Genomic DNA, 20,241 nt, shown 5'->3' with positions numbered 1-20,241 from the left:
TCTCCTTATTTCTATTCGGCATCAGTGGACAGGGAGCCAAGATTTGGTAACACCCCCACCTCTGCCTTCTCACCGGGGAAACCAAGACTGGGTGGGAATCCGAGACTGGGTGGGAATCCACGCGGGAAGCTCCCCGGAGGAGGAGTCGGCACGCGTGGGGGTTGTCTTTCCATGCTCCCCTGACTCAGGCGTGGTTTGACAGCCCCATCCCGTAGGGTCTGCGCTGGACTTGGAGATCTGAAAGCCCAGCCCCGACTTCCAGCAGGGCTGCAGGGGTGCTGCGGACACAGACTCCACCTTGTGGAGTCTCAGGGACGTTGAGAGGATTAGCCATCAGCACTGGGCAGCCACAAACACTCACAACCTTGACTGTCACACACTCAAGGTTAAACTCCTGATTAATGTTTGCCAAAGAGAAACCTCAAGCTCCCTTGCCTAAGGATAATAATTAGTGGCTGGGGAGCCCACGCATTGGGGGGCTGACTCCAGCGAGGTGTCCATGGAGGGGGGGGCGGCGGGGAGGGAGCGAAGAGGGTATTATCACAGCAGTGGATCATCTCAGTTGATGCAGAGATGCAGAAAGGCATGCACTTAGCAACTGCTAATATTTTATTTATTGTATTGATATTTTTCCTTAAAAAATGCATGATGTTTTTTAGAAACTTTTACAAGTTCAGGGCAGCAAAAATAAAACAGTATCCCTTCTGGTGTATGTCCTATCACAGTCTTTGCTCAGATGACTTCCTAGGGTCACTTTCAGGTCTATGTTTCTATGACCAAAAATAGCATCTTTGGCAACTGGTTTCGATTTGGCCTTAATCCAACTCCTGGATTCATGAAGGACCTGAGAAGCCCTGAGAAATAAAAGATTAATCCTGCCCAGTGGACCCGGTGGTTCCTCATCTCACAAGGTCCACTGGGCCGGACTAATCTTGTCGCATAGGCCGGGCTGGCCTCTCACGGAATGGATCCCCGGGCTGCAACCCGAGACTGGGTCTCCCACCCGCCTTCCAAGTCACTGGCTCTGCCAGGACGGACGGATGAGAGCTCTCCAGACTTGTGGGTCTGCCTTTTGGCCCTCCTAATCCTGTCCCTCCCCTGGGAGGAAAGGGCGGGGACACCTGTACTGGAGGAGAGTGGGGATGCCTGTGCGGAATCAAGGGCTCGGCCCTTATAGTGCCTGGGGACAGGGGCCTCCCGCAGGCGGACAGGGGCGCCTGATTGGGGTGAGAGGAGGCCGGGCAGAGGGGCCGGAAGGGGCGGCGGCGGAGGTCCAAAGGGGAGCGCAGCAGTGACGGGCTGAGAGTCACGCCGGAGGCGGCAGCGGGGGAGGAGACGAGGGGACTAGGGGCCAGGGCCGGGATTTCGTGCGAGTCTGGAGCGCGCTGATCAGAGCCGCCGGCCACGACAGGCGAAGGCGGATGCAGGGGCTGGCCGTGGTGACTTCGGACCTGAGCCCCCTTCCGGTCTGCGGAGATGGGCCACAGGCTCGGCCGAGTAAGGAGTCAGTGGCTTTTCACCTTCAGAGCTGCAGAAAGGGAGGGATGGAGGATGAACACGAGCCGCCGTTACAGCCTCGGACTCAGGTGACCCGCTCGCGGGACCCCAGCCCCCCACGCCCTTTACGCCCTGTGCGCCTGCGCACATGTCTTGGCCGCGCGCTCTGGCTAAGGTAAGCTTTGAGCGAGTCTTCGCAAATGCCCACTACGCATGCGCCTCCCTCTTCCACGCCGATCCGCTTTTCGCAAACGTCTGAATTCCGAGACCTGCCGGCCCAGGCTTATCGGATGAGGGATTGCGGACTGGCGTGCACTTGGGAAGGCTCAACGAACGCGTCCAGTGTACAGAAGTATCTGAGTGTGCACAGTGGAGCTAGGTGCTCGGCCCAGACGAACAAGAGCAGGTGTTCACGCGCAGTGTTGGGCTGGGGCGCAGTGTGCGCACTGCGCACGGGACCTGCGCACCGGCCGCGTCCCAGGCTAGCATCCCTCTGGTCCTCGTATGGGCCGGACACGCCCCCAGCAGCAGCAGCCCCTGGGCACTGCAGTCCTGGCCGCCTCATCCCGTCCTGGGCCTGTTTCCCACCTTCACTTCTCTCCCCAACCTTCATCTCCTCCACGCTGGTTCTAAACTCCGTCCTCCCGTCCTGCTGCACCGAGGGGGCGGGGCAGCGGGAAGAGCAAGCCTATAACGCTCACCACCCCGCCTCAGGGTTTACCCCGCCAACCGGCGCTGATCTGCATGGCGCTTCCCCTCACCTGCTTCAAGTCTTTGTGCGGAGGCCCCCTTCTCATGGCGTATTCCCTGACCACCTTTCCCAGACACGCCCCTCTCCCCTTCGCCTGCTTTCTGTCTACGTCGCACAGCTGACTTACTATGTATTTTCCTTGTTTATTTGTTACTGCCTGTCTTCCCCCGCTGGAATAGTCACGGATTTCGTCTCTTTTGTTCGCTACTATATCCCCAGCACCTAGAACAGTAGATTTATTGCCCACAGTAGGGAGGCAAGAAATCTTTATTCACTGACTTAATAATCACCACCATAGCTAATGTCTGAATGCTTTCCATGACCAGTCAGAGGACTAGGCAATCTCCATGCACGATCTCATGGAATGAAGTCTTGGAGACCTGCCGGCACCCCTGTCACATGGGCTCAGTTCTCATCAGGCGGTGCGTGACTTGCTGCTTCCTGCAGATCTGCTCTCTTAGTGGAACTCTCACCTCCGGGCAGCCCAGAAGGGTGCTTCCAGTGACTCCAGTGAGACTGAGACGGGACTCCTGGGTTCTCACCTGGCTTCCCCCTATGGCTTCAGGCTTGGGAGGAAGTTACTTAGACCTTGTAGGAACTTGCGGGCAGCCAGGGTGCCTGTCATAGACCTGCCTGCAGACCTGTGGCAAGATCTCTGGCAGGAACCTGCCCTCAGAGCCTCTACCTCCCCACCCCCAGGCCATGTTCTCACAATACGGTGAAAGCAGGTCTGTCGTTCCCCACCCCACACCCCGCCGCACTGTGTGTGCCTCCCAGCTCAGTTCCTGGCTGGGACAGGCACTTGGTATTTGACGGATGAATGAGTAAGTAGTCTTCAGGTTCTGGAGATTCTTCAGGAAGCCCTTAGCCAAGCATCCTTCTGACTTGAAACTTGTATTTAAGAATTAAAAAAGTAATAAATATGACAGTGCTTTATATTTGAGGGACAATTTGCCCGAGCAAGAAAGGTAGTATAGAGTTACTAGGAAAAGATCAACAATTTGATTTTTGTATAGTTAACCACTTTGTGAATGTCTCAGAAAATATCTGAGGGAAGCAGTTCACTGCTCTTTGGGAGAGTGGAGAACTGTTAGCGTACACTGGATTTTCAAAAAATTTAACGAGCAGGTTATTTTGTAATTAAAAATTGTAAGAGAAAAATTATAAACAAGACTGAATCCCCCGAAGAAGATACCAATCTAATGATGGGGCATCAGGGCGCTGAGCTGGGTGCCTTGGGGAGTTCTCCCTCCATCTCTAAGGGTGCTGCATGAGGATGAAAAGCTGCCCTTTGTTGTACCAGGTGTGTGTAGTGCACATGCGCATTGGCTGTCCCCCAGCCTGAAGGTAGCCATTATCGTCACCAGGGCCAGCGAGGAAGCCCCTTAGGGAAGATGAGGGAGGAAGGGCAGAGCTGGCACTGCGACCCAGGCTGCTCTCTGCTGCTCCATGTGCCCCCCCCCAGGCCCCCACACATGTAGGTCCGTGTGGCCCCTCCTCTTAGCCTCCTGGCAGAACAGGCTGGGAGGGAAGAGAGGGAGGCCCAGCCACTCTATTGAGAGAGTTTCACTGGGGCGCGTCAATGTAGCTCGGGGACTCCTGTCCTGCCAGAGGCAGAGCTTCACGCCTGTGGGGCCCCAGCTCAAGGCATTGTCCCCTGAGCCACAGCAGGCATGCCCAGGGGCAGCCCGGCAAGGAGGGCCGGGAATGGCTGTCCATCTCAGGAAAATGCTGTCAGGGGTGAAGGGGCAGTGAGATCCTGGACTCAGAGCAGAAGGCTAGGGGTGCCTCTGCTACCTGCCAGCCATATTAACTAGGCAACTCGTCTCTGCCTCAGCGTCTTCATCTGCAAAGTGGAGCCATCATTGCCTGGTTCAGATAGATTGCAGTGCTGGGATTGGTGGAGGCTGTAGTCAGGCACTCTGTGTCCTCTCCTCTCTCCTCAGTTCCAGGGCAGGGTCCTGCTGCTGACCATCTGTGCGGCTGGCATTGGTGGGACTTTTCAATTTGGCTACAACCTCTCCATCATCAATGCCCCGACTTCGTTATGTACCCTCCATGCGCACCATCACCATCCCAGTGGGTGCTGGGCCAGGGCCAGCCGCTGCCTGCAGCGGATCTTCAGGCCAGCAGCCACTTGGTGGCGCTTTCTCCCACACGTCCACCTCCACTGCGATGCTCCACAGGCCCTGCGATTTCAAACCCAGCTCTGCATCCTCCCCTGAAACTGGCAAGTTCTCCTGAGTCCCTGATATCAGTAGATGACTCCACCATCCACCCAGTGACTGGGGTCCGCCCTGACTCTTCCCTCCCTCTTGGACACCAAGTCCTTCCTAACTGCCTCTGGCTTCCAGCCATTTCTCCTCGGGTCTCTTCCACAATCCCAGTTCAGACCCCGTCTCTCCTGCCTGTATCACTGGCCTCCCTGCCTTTGACCTCCCCCTTCTAGATCCTCGCAAATTTGATCAAACCACTCCCCTGCCCAGAAACATTCTGTGGCTCCCCAGTGCCTACAGGAATAAGGACAGACTCATCCATCTGAAGTCCAAGGCCTCCTGGGATTAGAACCTGTCCACCTGTCTTCCACCTTCGTTCCCCCAACTCCGCTATCAAAGCAGGTTAAACGCAGTTCCCCAAATGCACCCAGCCCTTCCTTGAAGACTCCTTCTGATGGGAAGCCCTCTCTGCCCCACCTGCAAGAAGCCCTTCAAGAGCCACCCAAATGCCATCACCTCCCTGAAGCCGTCCTTTAGCAGCCCCCACAGCTGGAGTCACCCTCCCTCCCCAGCCCTTGGTCTCAGCCTCCTGCTGGTCTCCTCTCAGTGTCCAAGTCATCTTTGAGTCCCCAGCACCTGACTCTGTCCTGGTCTGTGCCGACGTTCAGTAAATGCCTGTGGAAAGGATGAATCTCTCGGCCCCATTGATAGAAGCCACCTCTATCCCACCTAAGTGAGAAGGGCAAGTGTCCTGTCACATAGCTGTGAAGGAGGTGGGGCTGCAGGAAACAGGTCCCAGGATGGAACTGGGGCTCTCCTATCCCTGCAGGGCATCATCCTCCACCCAGTGCAAGAGAGCAGCTGTCACCAGACTCACTTCCTGTCCTGGACTGGGAACCCCCAAACAGAAGTCCTCCCTGTTAGTTCCAGCAGAAAGGCTGGGGAAGAGTTTGATTGGCTGGTTTGGATCACATGCCCTCTGATTGGCTGGTTTGGATCATATGCCCACTAGACCAATCATGTGGTCAGGAGGGTGGAGCACTTTGATTGGCCAGGCCTGGGTCAGGTGACCAACTGTGTAGGGGGGTGTAATTGTCAAGGGGAAAGAATTTCCCTCAAAGCGTGTTGGTGCTTAGAAGTTGGGGACGGGAGTACATTCTGGGCAGAAACAACTATAGCTGCCCAGTCCCTTAAAAGAGGATGAAATGAAGGGTTTAGAAAGGGGGGTCTGAGCTCCATTCGCTTTTTTATTTGTTTATTCAAAAAGCATGCGAGTGTCCACTTCAGTGCAAACCTGCACGCTGGAGAGGGATCTGCCCACAGCAGGACACTCTCAGGCCTTGCTTCCCATGGGCCATCACTGGGTCCTGCAAATGAGACTTCCTTGGCTTCTGAGGCTTCCCCTACCCCCTTGAATGGTCACCCTTGAGGATTTCAAGCCAAGGTCAGGGGAGGCTGGCCCTGGTCCCAGCTCCCCCAGACAGGTCCTTCCCCCAGAGGGACCTGGCAGGCACCAGGCTAACAGCCATTACCCTGAGCTGGCCTGCTCACCTACACCCCCTGGTCATCCTCACGTCCTCCCTCACGTCCTGTTGGGAGGACTAAGACCAGCCAGACGCTGACATTCATCTCTGACCAAGAGGAGGGTATCTGGGTCTTTTGGGCAGGCGTTGCAGCGATCCTGAGGTGCCCCCAGTGATGGAGCCCTGGGGACAAACACCCCTCCTGCCTCCTCTGTTGCTCTGCTGATGCTCACTGATGGCCAAGTCCATCAGAAAGCTGGTCATCAAGGGAGCCTGCTGATGTGGCCCATGCAGGTGGCTTCCCAGGCCAAAAGTGGGGGAGGGGTGCTGATAGTGGACTCAGAGGGGCACATAGAGACTGGCCAGCTCTGAGCTCCAGGAGACACTGTGTTTGAAAGAGACGGCACAGTGCCCTGCAGTTGGGTGAGTTCCGTCCTGCCCCGAAGGGACTAGGATTGCTGGGGAGACTTGCCTGCTCTGCAGAGGCAGGGCCTGTGGGGAGAAGGCCTGTTGTGGGGAGGGAGCCCCCGCCCCCAGGGGGGCTGACTGGCATCTCTGTCCACAGTACATTCAAGAATTCACCAATGAGACGTGGCGGATGCGAACTGACCGGCCGCTGCCCGACCATCTGGTCCTGCTTGTGTGGTCCCTCATCGTGTCTCTGTACCCCGTGGGGGGCCTTCTGGGAGCACTGCTTGCTGGCCCCTTGGCCATCACACTGGGGAGGTAAGTGCTTCCCGTGGACCCCCAAATGCCCTTCAATGAGGGGCACCCCGGGTGTGGGCAGGATGCCCGGCAGGCCCAGGCCTGAGTCAACTCCTCACCAGCCTCCCGCTCTGCCTGCAGTTTCACCGGGTGACTCACGTTTCCCAGCAGATGTGGCAGAGGGAAGAGTCCCATGCCGGGAGGGAGGGAGGACCCATGGCTGCCAATACAACACATGTTGTCTGACTGTGAACAGGTGTTTTCTCCCCAGTGCCCCCCTTTGTATCCAACTGATGCAGATCTTGGGTCGCAAACAAGAGAGACAGACTCTGACAGACTGAATGGAAAACTGTGATAACGCAAAGGATACTGGGGCAGCTCATAGGACAAAAGGAAGTGGTCAAAAGCCAGGCCTGGGGAGGGCAGGATGCAAGACCACCCTAGCCTGGGCTTTCCTCCTGGGAGATGCCTTCAGCGCATCAGCTCCAGCCTTGTTCCACCTCCAGCATCTTCGCTCACTCTCAGAATCAAGGGAGACGGGTTGTTCCTGGCCCACCTTGGGTCACACGCCTACACCCGTGAGACAGCAGGAGAGAAGCAAGGCCGGGCGGGAAAACAAGCGGCTCTCATGGTCCCCCCCTTGGCTGGCCACCCAGCACGTGTCGGCACCTTTCACCCATATATTCAGCTCCCCATGTGCCCCTCCTCACGTTAGTTGGTTCAGTCCTTCCTGAGACCACCCAGGGCACTGCCTCGTCACAGCCACCAGGGACGACACAACGGAGGTGTCCTCCCTGAGTGCAGAGTTTCCACGTGACGACCAATCTGCCAGCCCTGCCGTTAACGTGTTGATATTCTGCACACTACACACTTAATGGTAAACTTAACTGTCCTCAAGACACCTCATGGGAAGAAGAAAGAAGAAAGTGTAGGGGAAACTAGTCAAAGAAAAGGAAACTAGTGGATGAATTTAGTTTAAAGCGTATGATCCAGAACCTGGAAACATAGGTAGAGGGTCTGCTCCTGGGTTTTGGAGCTGGTCACTCCAAAACCTGCCTCGGGAACGTCCATCCTCAGGTTTTCTGCTCCTGTCTTGGGTCAGCACTTCCACCGGCCTGAGGCTGTTTGCCCATCGGCGTGACCCCAATCTTCATGCTTGAGTGGGCAGGGCAGTCCTGATGGTGTGGGTCCTTCGGCAGGCTCTTACCCTCTGAGGTCATCTACTTCTGAATGGCGGGGTTCCTAACGCGGTACTGAGTTCCGTGGGCACCCATCCTTCCGCGTCCACTGATGTAACCTCCTTTGTTGGAAGCAAAATCGCACAGATAACATGTTTGTGTATTTAGCAGAAGTATCAACGGCAAGTAACAGAAAACCAGGACTCAGCTGGCTAAAACAATAGCCAGACACCCCATTCTGGTGTTTATTCTCCACTAGGGCCTAGTGACCAGCCAGGAGTTATTTCTGATTAAGGGGGTAGTAATTCACCGAAGTAGTGGCTTTGCTCCAGAATCCTAGGTCTTGCACTGTGATTCTCCTTGGGGGCACTTTGAGCACCACAATCTCCCAGGTCTAGAGGGTCGAGGGGCGGAGCCTCTGGCAGCTGGTTTGGACCCACTAGGGCATACTCCACTCACAGCTTCCAGGTTTGCAAATATCCAGTGTAGGTGTCAGATCACGACACTCACTGTGGGACAGGCTGCCTCCAAAGTAGAAAGAAGCCATCTGAGATTTGTCCACCCTTCTTAGAGGAAGGGCAGCAAGCCATCCCGCACTTTGGAGGAAATGTGCCCTCGGACGTCAGGAGCTCCACTGGTGTGGCGGCTCCCACTCTGTCATGCTTGTACGTTACCATGACGTCGGGTGCACTTGCCGCTTCCTCTTCCCCAGGTCCTTTCAGCATAAAGTCATCAAAGCAGCGGGCCAGCAAGATGCCTGAGGCGGGCAGCTCCCCATGGAGCAGGTGTGGCCCAGAGCTGGAGAGCTGCCATGTCCCTAAGGAGGTCGGTAAAGGTGCAGTACTCTCCCTGCCGGGTGGAAGTAAAGTGTTTCTGCTGTCGTCTGTGTATTGAAATGCAGCAAAATGCATTCGCCGGATAAATAGCTGCAATGGATGTACTGTGTTTTTTTGTTTATTTGTTTTCGGCTGCACTGCGCGGCATTGGCCTGCAGAACTTCCCCAACCAGGGACTGAACCCGTGCCCCCTGCATTGGAAGCGTGGAGTCTTAACCACTGGACCACCAGGAAAGTCTTGGAAGTACTGTATTAATTTATATCAGTGAGGAAGCCGTATGTGGCTTATAAGTCACAACTGGAGTTACCACAGGATCAAGTTATAATCCACGGTCATTCTCCATTCTCTAGGCCAGGGGATCTGAGCTTTGGCCCATCTTTCACCCCTGTGCTGTTGGTTTGGAGCAGGCCAGCGGCTTCCTGTGGCTCATTTCCTTGTCAGTACATGCGCCATATGACCTCCTGTGGCCTCTCTTGGGTGACCTGCATGACGGCGCCTCTGAGCGCGGTGTCAGGAGCCCAGAGCTGACGCCTCATCGTGTGGCGCTGCTGACATGCCCAGTGCCCCTTCCTGTTTTGCCGTCTGTCCTGTTGAACCAGCCTGGCAGAGACCACCCAGCCATCCTGAAGGCTCTGAACAGTGACTCTGCAATGCACTTGGCTCCCCAGCTGTCCCCTCCCTCACTCCGGAAGCCCCTGTTCTTCCTCCCCAGGGTTTCCTCGAGTCTGAGAAATCAGATGTTAGGCCCTTCGCTTTACAGAGGAGTTTGAGGAGAGCAGTGCTCAATCTGTAGGGATAAAGCCGTACGAGTTCTGTCACTTCAAGCCGTGCCGGAGGCAGAAAGGAGAGTAATTTGGGGCATATTGGAGGAGGGGAGTGGGAGTAGGCCCCTGGGGGCATCCCACAAGTGACCCCAGCTACAGTGGCCAGCGTCATTTCTGTTCGTGTAGCTTACACTCCTGACTCAGTCCCCTCATGCACACACAGGTCTGATCAGGGCTGGCTGCAGCTTCAGAGAAGGGTCCCCAGGGGTGGTCCTCAGGACTGAACCCACCTCTCTCGCCTGTGTTTGGCTTCCCCAAGGAAGAAGTCCCTGCTGGTGAATAACATCTTCGTGGTGGCTGCGGCGACCCTGTTTGGCTTCAGCCGCAGAGCAGGCTCCTTTGAGATGATCATGCTGGGACGGCTGCTCGTGGGCGTCAGCGCAGGTACAGTGTGAGTGTGTGTGGATCCCCTCCTGCCTCTGTTCCTACACTTTCCTGTATCCTCTTTATTCCCTTCATTCATTGATTTGTTTTCCTTTCATGCCCACCATTATTTTTTTTTTTTTGCAGAATGATTAGATATGATTTATCTTAAAAGGGTCATATAACCAGGTACTTAAAGTGGATCTAGAAAAACGGAAAAGTTGTAAGGGATGGGAGGGCAAATATCCCCAAACTTAAACCAACAGAAGTCCTCTAAGCTGGGAGCTTCCTGGCAGTCAAGATGAAAGGGCATCTAGGACGGGCTCTCTGATCTTCCCTACAGAAGCAGAGTAGCCTTTTAGGGACCCCTCAGGCTCTGGGGCTTGTCACGGGAGGGAGCAGAATTTTGAGCGTGTCCACCTGGGCTTTTAGGGGTGCCCATCAACAATCCCCCTTGACTCCTACTGTTTATACAGCCAGGTGCTGATGTCTTCATTAGTTAGTTATGTATTCCTGTGAAACGAAGTACTCCACAATTTAGTGGCTTAACACCAGCAACATTTATTAACTCATGGTTTCTCTGGGTTAGGAACCAGGAGTGTCTTAGCTGGGTGGTCCTGGCTTGGGGCCTCTCAGGAGGCTGTGATCAAGCTGTCAGGCAGGGCTGCAGTCACCTGAGGTTTGGCTGGGGCTGGAGGACCTGCTTCTGAGATGGCGCCCTCGCGTGCTGTTTGCAGGAGGCCCGGGCTCCTCAGCTTATGGGTCTCCCTGTAGGGCTGCTTGAGTGTTCTCACAGCATGGCGGCTGGTTTCCTCCAGAGGAAGTGATGGGAGAGAGGAAGCCCACATGTGTGCGCAAGGACACAGTCCCAGTGCATTTTATGGCCTAATCTCAGAAGTCATACACCATCAGTTTTGCCGCAGTCTACTTAGAAGTGAGTCACTCAGAACAGCCCGCATTTCAGGGAAGAGGGACCAGGTCAAACTTTGTGCCCTGAGTACCTGGCACAGAAGGAATCCCTCCCTAATTGTCTGTAGGAAGAGTGGGTGTACCTCCATGGGAGAGCTTCTGGCAATCAGTGTACCCCCCTTCCTCCCAGCTCCCCCCATCCAGTGCTCAGAGAGGGGCAGGACCTTGTTGAGGGCTGTTTCCTGATCCCACGTCAGGGAGGGGGTGGAGCAGCATTCCCTGACGTGTTCCCAGGTGGATGCTGCCCCAGTACTGCGGCCTCCTAGCTTCTGCCGGCTGTCACCCTCTGGGGTGGGCAGTGGCGGCGCCATCCAGTTCCATTTTCCCACTGGCTGCCTGGGTGCGAGGTGCGTCCCCAGGGAAGCCAAGATGGGGGAGAACATGTGGTGGTAGTTGACGTGAGAGGTGAGAGCCGGGGCCGCTGGTGGGCATCTGCTCCCTCTGAGCCCCTCACACTCCTCCCGGTGATAGGGCTTCTCTCTCAGAAGTCCTGGGAGTTGACCGGAGTCCTGCTGGCCCTATATCAGGTGGGGAGGAACCCCTCAGAGCGCTTGGGCTGAGGGAGCGGCACTCAGTGCCTGTAGATGATGGGCTGGTGGCGCCAAGGCCGCGGCGGGGGTGGGCGGGGGTGGCGGGGAGAGGCGGGCCCAAGCGTTGCGGGAGTCCAGCCTGTGGCTGACAGCTGCTGTGCTCATGTCCAGGTGTGAGCATGAACGTCCAGCCCATGTACCTGGGGGAGAGCGCACCCAAGGAGCTCCGAGGGGCTGTGGCCATGACCTCAGCCATCTTCGCCGCCCTGGGGGTCGTGATGGGTCAGGTGGTTGGACTCAGGTAAGTGCCGCCCCCCCACCCCACGTGCACTGAGAGGTTGGAGGGATGCCAGGGAAAGCCCTTCTTCACCTAAATTTCTCCCCTACCCCCCAAGTGGATTAAGGCGTTGCTTCCTTGTATGAAGGCGTTGAAACCCTGTCCATGTGCATCTGGCCAGTGTGGTGTCAGTCAGACACACTTGGTGTGAGTCACCCTCTTCTCGCCTCTCCGGATCAGGGAGCAAAGAGGAGAGGGTGCAGGTTTGGGCTTTTAAAGGGAGCATGTCCTGTTTATCCCAGAAAAGGGAGGTGAGGGCAGAGCCCTGTGCCCTGGGAAGAGCCCTGGGGAGAGGAGTTGCCAGGGATGAGGTGGGGCTATGACCCTGTCCTATCGTGGGTCCCTACCTGGGTGTCCAGACCCAGAGCTGGTTGGGAAGAGGCACAGGGTAATGCAGACCCTCTGCCCTCAGGGGGGCCGGTAGGGGACAGAGCTCTGACAAGGAGGCACCTGGCCCAGCCTCTCCTCTGTCTCCCCAGGGAGCTCCTGGGTGGCCCGCAGGCCTGGCCCCTGCTGCTGGCCAGCTGCCTGGTGCCTGGGGTGCTCCAGCTGGCCTCCCTGCCCCTGCTCCCCGAGAGCCCACGCTACCTCCTCATTGACTGTGGAGACTCCGAGGCCTGTCTGGCAGGTGAGTCCCTGACCTCGGGCCCCCAGACCACCCTTGACCATGGGGCACATCTGGCCAGAGCATGTGGGTCCTTATTTCCTGGGTCACATTTATTCAGGAAAAGCTATCCCTCTCTTTGTGCCTCAATTTCATGATCCATCCATCCCTTCAGAGCTCTTTATCAAGGGGCTGTCCTAAGCGCCAAGGCAGTGGGATGGAACAGACCCAGCACCTGCCATCTGGGAACCCCCAGGGTGGTGCAGAGAAGGAGCGCCACCTGCCCCCTGCCTGACATGCAAGATGAAGAAACACTGAGTAAGACCTCAAGGGCCCAATGCCAGCTGGGCTGATGGTCTTCCCTGTTAGCTATGGCCACGATAATGATGCCGAAGGAACAATCCCCAAATCTCTGGCTTAAAGCACACAATCCTTCACGTTGGGCTGGCTCATGGTGTCGGGGTCAGCTGGGGCTGGCCAGTTGAGGCTGGTCTGAGCTGGAGCAGTTCAGCTCTGCTGCACACACTGCTCCTTGCACTCTTGGTACTGACAGACTAGCCCGGAAGGCAGATCCAACTGCACAAGCACTTTCCAAACCTTTGGTCCCTTCCTGCCCACTAACCTCCCATTAGCCAAGGAGAGTCACGTCACTGAACCCAAAGTCCAGAGACAGGAAAATCCATGGCATCTCCACTCATGTGGCAAGGGGCGAAGACCAGGGCCCACTAATGTATTCTTCCCAGCTTGCCATGGTGGCCACAGTTATTATTCATGTCCCTGCCCTGAGCAGGAACATGCTCAGTGCTATCCGGAAACACCCCCCACCCCCACCAAGTCTCACCCAATCATGGCATCAGGCTTGAAGTCCAGGGTCTTAAGATCATGTCAAGTCTATATATGCCTTTTCTTGAGCCAAAGACCCAGGAGATAAACAGAAGTCTTCCACCTCGCGCGCACTCAGCAGACACTGGTGAAAAACTGTTTTTCAAAAAAGAGGCGGCAAGGAGGCAGAAAGCAGTTGCCGATCGACAGCAATGCTGAGTGCCCCTGGGGAAACGCTGCCAGCCTCCCCTGCCCTGGGATGGAGAGTGCTCCTGCGTGAAGCCCTGGCTCTGCCCCCAGGGAGGGGCTCCCCAGGCCACTGAGAATCTGGGTGTCATGGTGGCACTTTGGAGTCATTTAACTGTAATATGACCCCACAAGACAATTCAGTGTTAAACAGCGATTATGTTATTCAGTGGAGTCCAGGCTGTGACAAATAGAATCGTAGACTGTCAGGACTAGAAAGGGCCTTAGGGATCATTTTCTTCAGCACCCTCGTGGTACAGATTAGAAATGCCTAAAGGAAGACAGGGTCTTAGTCAAGACTCTTCAGCTGTTCGGGGTAGATTTAAGATCAGACTTTGAGCCTCCTGACATTATCGCCTTCCTTTTCTATCACCTTCCTTGACACCTGAAGAGGGCCCTGGAAAATGTACCTATAGAAAACTGGGGCACAGAAGTCTTTACATTTCAAACCATCTTGGTGTCTTTTCATCCAGGCCGGCAGAGCTTCTGTCAATACAACTTTCCCCAAAAATGATGTGAACTTTCTGTGCATTTGATTTATGTGCCAGAAAGCCACACCCACAATTCTTGTCGAGACATGCTTCTCTCTTGCAACCTAATTACTGGAATCTAGGGCATGTCGAGCTGCGGAGGACCAATACCCTTAAGCCTCTGTAATGCCCGTTTTTCCAGCCCGGAGGGTCCATGAGGCACTGCAGGAAGCCATACCCTTGATTTGGTCTTTACCCTCAGCCCAGGGCTCGCTGGCCTTGCTCTGGATCCAGTCTTTGCTCTCAGGCTGTGATTTAACTTAGGGCTCTGCTAGATGGAGAAGCTGGAGATGAAAAACAGATTTCTTTTTCTTTTTTATTTAACTAACCTAGCAAGCTCTGAAATAAGTTAAATTGGATTAAATTGTGTTCCCTCTGAAGGTCTTTTTGAGCTCATTTTCCTTACAATCAGCTCAGAATACTCAGGTAAAGGCAGCTAGCTCATGCTTTCGACGCTTGGAGATCTCTTTGCCCAAGTCCAGAAGTTCATTAGACCTGTTTTGTTTCTTGCACGTTACACGGGCTTTCATTCTTCCAGCCTCCTCACCGTCCTCTGCCTGGTTAGGAACCAACACTGCATGTCATAGGTCCTAGTTATGGCGTCACCTGCTCCCATACCAGGGGTTTTTTTAGTCCGTTTTTTTTCTTGCTGCCTAACAGTCGCACCTCCGCGGGAGACCAAGGAAATGATTACTTAGCCCAAGCTTCTGAGTTCTCGGGTTGGCTGATGAAGGTTAGGTCTGGCTGGAGGCTCTGTCACTGGTGTAGGTCAGCTGGGCATTGGCTGATCTAGGACGGTCCCAGCTGGGCCATCTCTGCTTTTTCCTGGGACCAGTGGGCCAGCCCCACCGCAAGTTTTTATGATGATGACAGAAGACCAAACAGAAACCAGCAGGTCTCTTGAGGCTGTATTGGAACACGCGGCACGCCCTCCTACAGCCTAATTCTACGGGCCGGAGCGAGTCGCAGGGCCGAACCCAGCACCAAGGGGCGGGTGTATACATGCCTCTTCAGTGGGAGCAGCTACCAAATCCCATGGCCCAGGGAGGGGTGAACTGAGACTGCAGTGGAGATCGGCCACAGTTGTGTCCTGTGTGATGCCCCCGCACAACCCCGAGTTTCTAAAGCCCTTTCTGCTCCGTGGTGCTGTGAACTGATCATCCCCATCAGACCAAGGGGACCCTGGGAAGGCGAAAGGAGGTGGGCGTGGGCAGCTCACTGTGGGGGTCACAGAGGGCCTGGGGGAGGGGAGCTCAGCATCCTCTGCCCTGCCCTCTCCCCCAGCGCTGCAGCGGCTGCGGGGCCCCGCGGACCTGGCCGAGGAGCTGGCCGAGTTGGAGCGGGAGCGCGCCGCCTGCCAGGGCCGGCGCGCGCGGCGCCCGTGGGAGCTGTTCCGGGACCGCGCGCTGCGGAGGCAGGTGACGAGCCTGGTGGTGCTGGGCGGGGCCATGGAGCTGTGCGGGAACGACACGGTGAGCAGTCCGGGCCAGGCCGGGGTTGGGGGGAGAGGGGAGGGAGAAGGGCCGGCGGGGAGGGCCGGTGCGCCTCGGCCTCTCGCCCCTCCCCCCCTCCCCCGCGGCAGGTGTACGCGTACGCGTCGGCAGTGTTCAGCCAGGCGCGGATTCCCCCGGAGAAGGTCCAGTACGCCGCCATCGGGACCGGGGGCTGCGAGCTGCTGGCGACGCTGCTCAGCGTGAGTCTGCCTCCGGGATGACACCTCATCCCCCAGCCCTGCGGAGGACCCTTGGGGGTGCTGGCCCTCCGGGGACCGCAGGCCTCAGCGCTAAGCCACTTCCACTTCAGGTCGCTATGTTAAAATACGGCGAGTTAGCAAGCACTTATCGAGCATCTAGTTTGCCGGGCTTCCTCATGAGGCCCCTCCCCACTGCTGGCCCGCAAACCGAGGGGACCGCGACCGTGGCCCACACCAGTGAATCAGTGAGGGCTCCTTTCCTTTGCAGTGTGTGGTGATCGAGAGGGTGGGCCGACGGATGCTGCTGATGGTGGGGTACGGCCTGATGACCTGCTGGGGGAGCGTCTTCACAGCGGCCCTGTGCCTGCAGGTAGCTGGGCGTAGATGAGGGCGGGGCGTCGGCCCTGTGCCTGCAGGTAGCAGGGCGTGGATGAGGGCCGGGCGGCTGGGCCCCGCCTGACCTCCCCTCACCACCACCTCACCCCCGCCCCTCTGCCGCAGAGCTCCCTCCCCTGGATGCCCTACCTGGCCATGTCCTGCGTCTTTGCCTTCATCCTCAGCTTTGGCATTGGCCCTGGTGAGTGGGAAGAGCTCCTGTCTTTGGGCCTGGCTGAAGGAGCACGGATGTCTGGGTGAAGGATGCTTGGGTGTGCCCTCCCCCCACTGTACAGGCTTCTGGGAGGGAATGGCTGGAGGAGCGCTGGAAGGGCCCCACTTTCTTGTCTGGGGCAAGGTGGGGGGAAGGCCGGCCAGGGAGCCCTGGCTGGCAGCCTCCTGTCCCCACTCCTCCTTCCAGCCGGAGTGACCGGGATCCTGGCCACAGAGCTGTTTGACCAGATGGCTCGGCCTGCTGCCTACATGGTCTGCGGGATGCTCATGTGGACCATGCTCTTCCTAGTCGGGCTGGGGTTCCCCTTCATCGTGGTAGGCCTGCCCGCCCCTCCCTCCCGGGGGCCCTGCCGTAGGTTTTGTCCTTGTCAGCATGAGAACCCCAGGGGAGGCTCCATCCAGGAGGTGTGAGACTGAAGGGGATGGGGCTTATCTGAGCCAAGAGGGTCGAGTCCCTCATCAGGACCTGTGGTGGGGCCTTCCATGTGGGGGCTGAATGGGCCACACCAGAGCTTGGGTCTCTTAACCCACAGGAGGGCTTGTCCCACTTCCTCTATGTTCCTTTCCTCTGTGTCTGTGTCTGTGGGGCCGTCTACACTGGCTTCTTCCTCCCTGAGACCAGAGGGAAGAGCTTCATGGACATCTCAGAGGAATTGCACAGACTCAACTTCCCCGGGGTGGAGCCAGGGCCCCGCATGGACAGGCCGGAGGTCATCCGGTCCACAGAACTCTAGCTCAGCAGGTTTGGCTGGGGCCCAGCCGGCTGCTGCTCTTCCCTCGGGCCCTCTCCATTCACCAGCCCTGCATCCCCTTGTTTAATGGGTGTTTGTTGAGCACCTACTGTGTGCAGGCCTGGTGTTTAGCCATCAGTGGTGAGCCGGACAGATGGGGTCTGGGACCTCTCGGTGCTCCCTGTCTGGAGGCAGTTAACAGGAAACCAATAAAAACACAATTACAAACTTGGGCGGACTTTCCTGGCAGTCCAGTGGTTAAGACTTCGCCTTCCAATTCAGGGGGTGCGTGTTTGATCCCTGCATGGGGAGCTAAGATCCCACATGCCTCGCAGCCAAAAAATCAAAACATGAAACAGAATAAATATTGTAACAAATTTTTAAATTTTTATTTATTTATTTATTTTTGGCTTTATTTATTTATTTATTTATTTATTTTTGGGTCTTCATTGTGGCGAGCAGGCTAGCAGTTCTAGCTGCGGTGAGCGGGGGCTACTCTTCATTGTGGTGCGTGGGCTTCTCATTGCGGTGGCTTCTCCTTGAGGAGCACAGGCTGTAGGCGCGCGGGCTTCAGTAGTTGTGGCACGTGGGCTCAGCAGTTGTGGCTCACAGGCTCTAGAGCGCAGGCTCAGTTGTGGCGCATGGGCTCAGCTGCTCCGCAGCATGTGGGATCCTCCTGGACCAGGGCTCAAACCCGTGTCCCCTGCATTGGCAGGCAGATTCTTAACCACTGCACCACCAGGAAAGCTCTATTGTAACAAATTCAATGAAGACTTTAAAAAAGGTCTACATCAAAAAAATCTTAAAACAAAACAAAACAAACTTGGGGAAATGAAGTGGAAGAAAATACAGCTTCTGAAGGGTGTGTATACCAAGGGGTGTTTGAGAGGGGAGTGGTCAGGGAAGGATTTTCTGAGGAATTGATTGCTAAAAATCAATTTTATTGAGGTATAATTTACATACAATAAAATGTATCCATATTAAGTTTACGTTTGATAAGTTTTGACAGGTGTACATATCCATGAACCACCACCACCATCAAGGTAGACCGGTCACATCATCTCCAAAGTTCCATTGTGCCCCTTTGCAATCAATACCCTGCCCGACCCCAGGCCCTAGGCAACCGCGGACCTGCCTTCTGTCACTACAGGTCAGATTTCTTTTTCAGAATTTGATATAATTTCATACCATATGTATGCATTCGTGTCTGGCTTTGCTCCAGATAAAGTTTTTGAGGTTCATGCGTGTTGTTGCATGTATTAGCATATATCCCTTTGTATGGCTGAATAGTATTCCACTGTATGGATATACCATCATCTGTTAACCCATTTCCCTGCAGGTGGACATTTGGCTGTTTCTAATTGGTTGTTGTTTTTTTAAAAAATACATTTATTTATTTTATTTATTTATTTTTGGCTGCATTGGGCCTTCGTTGCTGCGCACAGGCTTTCTCTAGTTTCAGCAAGTGGGGGCTACTTTTTGCCATGGTGCGCCGACTTCTCATTGCGGCAGCTTCTCCTGTTGTGGAGCACGGGCTCTAGGCAGGCGGGCTTCAGTAGTTGTGGTATGCGGGCTCTAGAGCACAGGCTCAGTAGTTGTAGCACACGGGCTTAGCTGTTCCGCGGCATGTGGGATCTTTCCAGTCCAGGGCTCGAACCCATGTGTTCTGCATTGGCAGGCAGATTCTTAACCACTGAGCCAACAGGGAAGCCCTGTTTCTAATTGTTAGCCATGATGAATAAAACTGTTATGAACATCCCTGCACAAGTTGTGTAGATGTATGCTTTCATTTCTTTGGGGTAAATGAATTGCTGAGTTTAATAATGAATGTATCACTTTGTTATAAAGCAGAAACTAACACACCGTTGTAAAGCAATTATACTCCAATAAAGATGTTAAAAAAAAATAATGAATGTATGTTTAACCGTAGCAGAAACTGTTTTCCAAAGTGCATATACTGTTTTACATTCCCGCTAGCAATTGATGAGACTTCTGGATGTTCCAAATCCTCGTCAGCATTTGGCAATGTCACTCTTCTTAATCTAGCCATTCCACTGAGGGTGTAGTGGCGTCTTGTGGTTTCATTGAGGTATTTCCCTGATGGCTAATAATGCTGAGCATCTCTTCGTGTGCTAATATGACCATTCACGTATCTTCTTTTGTGAAGACTCTGTTCAAGTCTTTTGCCCACTATTTTTAAAAGATATTTTTTAGAGTAGTTTTAATTTCACAGCAAAATTGAGAGAAAAGTACAGAGATTTCCCATATGCCCCCTCTCTCACACTCACACAGCCTCCTATTATCAACGTCCCCCACCAGAGTGGGACGTTTGTTACAATCCACGACCCTACATTGACACGTCATTATCACACCCACAGTCCACGCTTTACATTAGGGTGCACTCCTGTAGTTTTACATGCTATGGGTTTGGACAAATGTATGATGACATTATGCACCATGATAGTATCATGCAGAGTATTTTCCCTGCCCTAAAAATCCTCTCTGTTCTACATGGTCATCCCTTTCCTGCCCCTGCCCAGCGCCTGGTGACCACTTATCTTTCTATGGTCTCTACAATTTTGTTTTCTCCGGAATGTCATATAGTTGGAATCATAGATTATGTAGCCTTTTCAGATTGGCTTCTTTCACTTAGTAATATGCATTTAAGTTTCTTCCATGTCTTTTCATTGCTTAATAGTTCTTTTTGCACTGAGTAAAATTCCATTGTCTGAATGTCCCAAAGTTTATTCACCTACTGAAGGACATTTTTGTTGCTTTTGCCAATTGTGAATAAAGTTGCTATATACATCCACGTGCAGGTTTTTGTGTGGACATACATTTTCACCTCCTTTGGGTAAATACAAGAAGCATGATTGCTGGATCGTAGGGTAAGAGTATGTTTAGTTTTGTAAGAACCTGCCAAACTCTCTTCCAAAGTGGCTATACCATTTTAATTCCCATCAGCACTGAATGAGAGTTCCTGTTGCTCCACATCCTCACAACATTTGGTGTTGTCAGTGATTTTGGCCATTCTAATAAGTGTGTGGTGGTATTTTGTTGTAATTTGCACTTCCCAGATGACAAACATGGAACATCTTTTTGTATGCTAATTTGCCATCTGTATATATCTTCTTTGGTGAGTGTCTGTTAAAAGTGTTTTGGGACTTCCCTGGTGGTGCAGTGGTTAAGAATCCACCTGCCAATGCAGGGGACACGGGTTCGAGCCCTGGTCCGGGAAGATCCCACATGCCGTGAAGCAACTAAGCCCGTGTGCCA

The 20,241-nt window shown here is 54.6% G+C and overlaps 1 protein-coding gene across 1 annotated transcript; it reads left to right on the top strand.

Moving 5' to 3' along the window:
- Positions 1 to 1,290: 1,290 nt before the first annotated feature.
- Positions 1,291 to 17,081, top strand: SLC2A11 (solute carrier family 2 member 11). The gene is made up of 11 exons (XM_027088514.1): positions 1,291 to 1,586; positions 6,553 to 6,713; positions 9,791 to 9,915; positions 11,565 to 11,694; positions 12,210 to 12,358; positions 15,217 to 15,404; positions 15,515 to 15,625; positions 15,894 to 15,995; positions 16,127 to 16,202; positions 16,422 to 16,549; positions 16,768 to 17,081. The coding sequence occupies exons 1-11, from the start codon at positions 1,422 to 1,424 to the stop codon at positions 16,966 to 16,968; spliced, it is 1,536 nt and encodes a 511-aa protein (XP_026944315.1). The 5' UTR covers positions 1,291 to 1,421; the 3' UTR covers positions 16,969 to 17,081.
- The last annotated feature ends 3,160 nt before the right edge of the window (positions 17,082 to 20,241 follow it).

The sequence above is a fragment of the Aethalodelphis obliquidens genome, unplaced genomic scaffold (assembly GCF_003676395.1).
Source record: "Aethalodelphis obliquidens isolate GAN/ISIS:26980383/991018 unplaced genomic scaffold, ASM367639v1 scaffold63, whole genome shotgun sequence".
In the NCBI taxonomy this organism is placed as follows: domain Eukaryota; kingdom Metazoa; phylum Chordata; class Mammalia; order Artiodactyla; family Delphinidae; genus Aethalodelphis; species Aethalodelphis obliquidens.
Note: the sequence above shows the minus strand (reverse complement) of the source record. Positions and strands in the feature narration are given on the sequence as shown.